This window comes from Montipora foliosa, chromosome 6 (assembly GCF_036669935.1).
Source record: "Montipora foliosa isolate CH-2021 chromosome 6, ASM3666993v2, whole genome shotgun sequence".
Taxonomy (NCBI): Eukaryota; Metazoa; Cnidaria; class Anthozoa; order Scleractinia; family Acroporidae; genus Montipora; species Montipora foliosa.
In genome coordinates, this window is record NC_090874.1 from 59651360 (window position 1) to 59656359 (window position 5000).

Consider the following 5000-nt stretch of genomic DNA (forward strand, 5'->3'; position numbering starts at 1 on the left):
TCATAGATGTTTGAAACCTGTATCTTGAAAGGATCGAGTTTTATAAGCGATGAGAACCTTGTAAACATTGGCAATTCGCAGACTACAGTCAACAAGTAATATATCGCTGACTTGGTTAACGCGGTCTTGATTTTCTTCGCGGGATTAAACTATGACGACTCAATTCTTAGATATTCATAGAGTGGAGAGAAAGATCTTTACAACAGTGCACTTTCTCTCCTCCACGAAACTTCCCGCACGTAACGCACGCGGTAACATTATCCGCGGGAAAATTGATATCATCTAAAAATAACCTAAGAGGGATTACGATGGGAATAGGGCCAATATGAGGGATTACTTCTCTTACCTTCATAATCTCTCGGTGATACTGACGCAACTGTGTAGACCTCGTGCGAAGGCCCCGCTGGCTAAGAGAAACGATGGCATCTGGGAACGAGAGTGGTGGTTTTCTTGCTTAAATCACGCAACTTGTGTAACCCGTTCAGCAGAAGATGTTTATGGTCAGATATTTAAATGTGCCCTACAGACTAGGTGCCCGGGCTTTCAGCACATCATTTGAAAGGAAATCGAAGCAGAATTTTCAGTTCGTCGTGGTTGGCGGTGGATCAGGGGGTCTTTCTATTTCAGCCACACTATGTCGAAAATATCCCCATGCCACCGCTATTATTGAACCCTCCGAGGTAAGGTGAATAATTGTCTTTTTTTCCTGAACTTTTGCTATTGGAGTTTCTTTAGTCTGGAGAAACCAAGAAGGTAAAGCGTGTCAATAGGCTACTGTGAAAGCTCATAAGCGGAAGTCTGAATTATGAAAGTTTCTTCAAACTGTACATTTGTTCCAATCGAACCCTTGCGCATTTTGATTTCACTTGAGACTTTATATCCCAGACTATTTCGATCTCAGTTACCCAAAGAAATATCACTTTTTCTTTATTGCGCGAGTTTCTCTTTATTGACCTTTTAAACCTGTATTTGGCGAAGACGTCCCGTACGTGAGTTTTTTTCGCGCGCGTGCATGTTCACATGCACAGCTCTCTTTTTCGTACCGGGGCCTCAATTAATACATTTATAAGAAAGCAAAAAGAAAACGCAAACTGTAAATGGAAATATTCAAATCAATCAAGTACTTTACTTGCGATGAAAAACTATAGCGTAACGATAACCTTAAGAAAAGTGTTACAAACCTCCTAGGCCTTAGGAGTGTTTGGGTAGGATGGGCAAGTGGGAAATTGCAAGAGAGGGGACATTGCTAAAAAGTCAAAGCTCTGGCATTATATTTATGAAACATAGAACGTGTTCACTTTCACTTCTTGACATGTAACTTTGGTTGTATCTTCTGTATCAATATTATTCAAAAAGGAAAACAGTATGCTGTCAAATTATATGCTTCATCATGTGGCAAAGTCACCATGGAAGTGCAATATCTGTGCTTTGATAATCCACCGTACCATTGAAATGTCAACATGGACAGCATGAAGAAAGTTGAGCCAGCATTTTACTGCTAGGTGTTCTTGTTTTTTTTGTTCTCATCATTTCATACAGTACAAGGAAACCAAACTCCCTCATTCTCCTACATTGTACTCGTTATACATCTCCAGGTTGCAAGGTAACCATTCAAATCCTCCAATAAGTCACCACACAGAGTTTTAATATTATTTGACAATTAGCTTAATATATGTGCAAATATAAAAACAAAAAATCCAAACAAAAGGCAACATATTTGATACTGGTTCACCTGTTCTATTCCTGACCCATGGCTATTAAGGAAATGAGGTATTGTAACCAAAATTAATGCTTGGACAAGGAAGGTCCTTCCTTTCTTCAAATTTCCTTATCTGTTCTTTAGAGAAATAAATTTGCAAATTAAGGCCTTTCAAGTCCAAGAAAAAGTGCCAAAACTTGGCGTTGGACTCAAACTTACATGGCACAGGATCTAAAATATTGTCTGATGTCTTTTGTCACCAGAATCATTATTATCAACCGCTTTGGACTTTAGTGGGAGGCGGTATTGAACGCTTGGAGGAATCAGTGCGACCGACTGGCAGTCTTATACCACCTGGTTGTACTTGGTTTAAAAGTAAAGTTGTGGAATTCAACCCTGACAAGAATATTGTTGTCACAGCTGATGGAAAAGAGGTGAGTAATTTTGACATCTTATGTCAATTTTTTAGTGTAAGATCACTTAGTATTCAGCGGTATAATGAGCATTTCGAGATAACACCATTTGGGATCCAATATACATTTTTCACCAAAGCTTACAAGTCCTTGGGTAAGTGGCATGATGAAAATTAATAGTTGTTGCATTATGCCATAGCCATAATTAGTCACATTTATTAAAGTCTAGTGATGCAAGTCTAGGAGCATCTTTCATTAAGTAAATTAAGACAAATGAAGACAACTCAAGCCAATTTAGTTACACTGTAGGTTGAATGCAGTGGTTTTTAGGTGTGTTTAAAATCCATAAAAAAAATTGTCCAGTTATTATTGTTATTGTTATCATTTTGACTTGCGAAAGTGTCATAAAAAAGATGGAAAATGTATTTAGCAAGTGTTAAGAACAAACTTCATTAAATTCAATGAAATAACATTGTTAAGCTAGTGTAAGTTATGGAACGGAATGCTCATGTGATGCATCTGGGAGACTTTTTTGAAAGATCTGTCCTTGTTCAACATGATTGTGCTCAACTCTAGCCTTTTGTGTGACTATAACAAAGTTATATTCTAGCAAATATTATCATTCAAGTTTATGGTCATTGTTGTAATCATGCTAAACTGCCAATTGGACCTTTCTTGCTTAACAAAATGAAGACTTAGAGAGTTATAAATATTACAGCCTGGCTCTCTGACACCTTGTGGTGAGAACTCAGGTTATGAGTTTATTTACAGCTTGTAGAGAATTATTGGTCAGGAGAAACTTACCCAACTATAGAAACACACCTCTACAACTTATAAGAGCTCTTATGACTAGTACAGTTCAGGAAGTGAGACATGACTTGTAAAGCTTAACCTGTTCATCCCTATTGACAAGCAAAATCGTTTCGCATTAGACCGAGTTAATTCTACAAATAATGGCTGTCTTAGGAGGGAGAGGGTAAAGGCATATAGCGGTAGTTTTTGAAAGGTCTTCATGTATGACCAAAGATGTAACTTGCATGAATCCACTCATCCCTGCACTGGCCAGTTTTTTGATGAGTATTAAAATCGTCTGGTGATAGAAAGAGTAAAGACAGTGGTAATCTTATGAGGGATAGGGTTAATATGAATGTTTTTTTTGGAGAAAGTAGTTTAGTTAGTGTTTTTGATCAAGGAGGAATACAGAAACTGAGTTGCAATCTTAACATGATGAAAAAAAAGATCCTTTATATTGTACATGCAAGTAAATGATGTCCTAAAATTTAACTTGATGGAAAGATTAGATCATTGGTTTCTTTTTTCCATTCATTTTCAGATTGGTTATGAATTTCTGATTGTGGCTGTTGGCCTTCAGCTGAGATTTGATAAGGTAGGGAATATTAAGGCATTCAATAATAATGATTTTACATATTAATTTTCATGAATTTATTTCTATAAAATAAAATAAGATACTATTAATAGTATTTAGACAAGTCATTGCTCCGCAAAATATAGTACCAGCAGTCAATCACTTAATTATGATATAACTCGTCGGTTTAATTAACCATTCATGATTACATGTATACTTTGTAAACTTTGTTAAGACAAAATTATCATGCACCTTCTACATGTAGCTTTTCTTGAGTCTCCCTGAGCTAGAACTTACTGGACTGTAATTATGGAGTGAAGTTCAAGTGTAGAACGTTGTAAGAAATTGCGAATGGAAATCGATAAAACTTACCACATGGCTTTTCGTAGTTGTCCTTTAATACTCACACGGAGTTTCAGAAAAAATATTTAGCAATTATTAAATGAGGCTGAGTAGGATATGAAGAATTCTGCAGGTCAAGGAGGGTGTTATCCACCAAGGCCGAAGGCCGAGGTGGATAACATCCTCTGAGATAGATCTGCAGAATTCTTCATATTCTACGAAAGCCGAATTCAATAATTGTTTTTAGTTATTACATAGCAAGTAAGGAGCAGTAAATAGCCTTTATATAGCTCAACTTAGTTATATGATAAACTATACATAGCATTTACACATGTCTGGTTCTACATGGCGGTGTCAGCTTCCTACCTTTCCATTTTTCTCTTATGGAAGGTGAAGTGGACCTTATTTTTCTGAAACTCTGTGTGAGTATTAAGTGCAACTACATTTAAAGCCATGTATACATGTACAGTATGTGTCCTGTATTTTCGTATTATAAACCCTACATCGTCACTAATAGAGTGGCGTGGGTTAGCGATGATCACATCAGTAATGGTGTGACTGGGTTAACAAATCTTGTATGTTTTTCTTGTTTACTGTGTACGTTTTCATGTGTACAGTATATCATTCTTGTTGATGTTTATAGGTTGTTGGTCTTGAGCGAGCATTAGGGACGCCAGGTGTAGGGAGTAATTACTCTCCCTTGACAGTTAATGACACTTGGAAGGCCATACAAAATTTCCAAGAAGGAAATGCAATTTTTACTGTGCCAAATACCCCTATCAAATGTTTGGGTGCTCCACAGAAAATCATGTATTTGGCAGAAGCTTACTTCAGAGAGGTAATACTTAGATTATGTTGATATACTGTGTCAAATTGTCAAGGGCTACTTGAATAACAATTGATGATAATTAAATAATACTAATAGCAATGCTTTTAAGGTCTTGGTAAAGGAAAATGAGGTGTAGACCTGCGGAAAAATGAAATTGTCGCACTGCTATTTGTTTGTATACTTTTTAGGGTCAAACTATATATCATATTAAAGTTAATAAATCAAATTATTTGAATAAAGTTTTAGTTTTTTGGTATTTACATGTCTACTGCAGAAGCTGCTGGCCCTTCACTTTATTGTGAAAATAACCACCCTTTGTTGTGTCACAGATTCATGAATGCACTCCAATAC

At 36.4% G+C, this 5000-nt stretch overlaps 1 protein-coding gene across 1 annotated transcript in view; it reads left to right on the forward strand.

Annotated features, from left to right (window-relative positions):
• Window positions 1–415: 415 nt before the first annotated feature.
• Window positions 416–5000, forward strand: part of LOC138007977 (sulfide:quinone oxidoreductase, mitochondrial-like) — a 14094-nt gene continuing 9509 nt past the window's right edge. The window contains exons 1-4 of the mRNA XM_068855129.1: window positions 416–680; window positions 1963–2133; window positions 3446–3499; window positions 4464–4658. Of these exons, the coding sequence (XP_068711230.1) occupies window positions 492–680; window positions 1963–2133; window positions 3446–3499; window positions 4464–4658 (609 nt within the window). The 5' untranslated portion in view covers window positions 416–491. The remainder of the gene's footprint in view (window positions 681–1962; window positions 2134–3445; window positions 3500–4463; window positions 4659–5000) is intronic.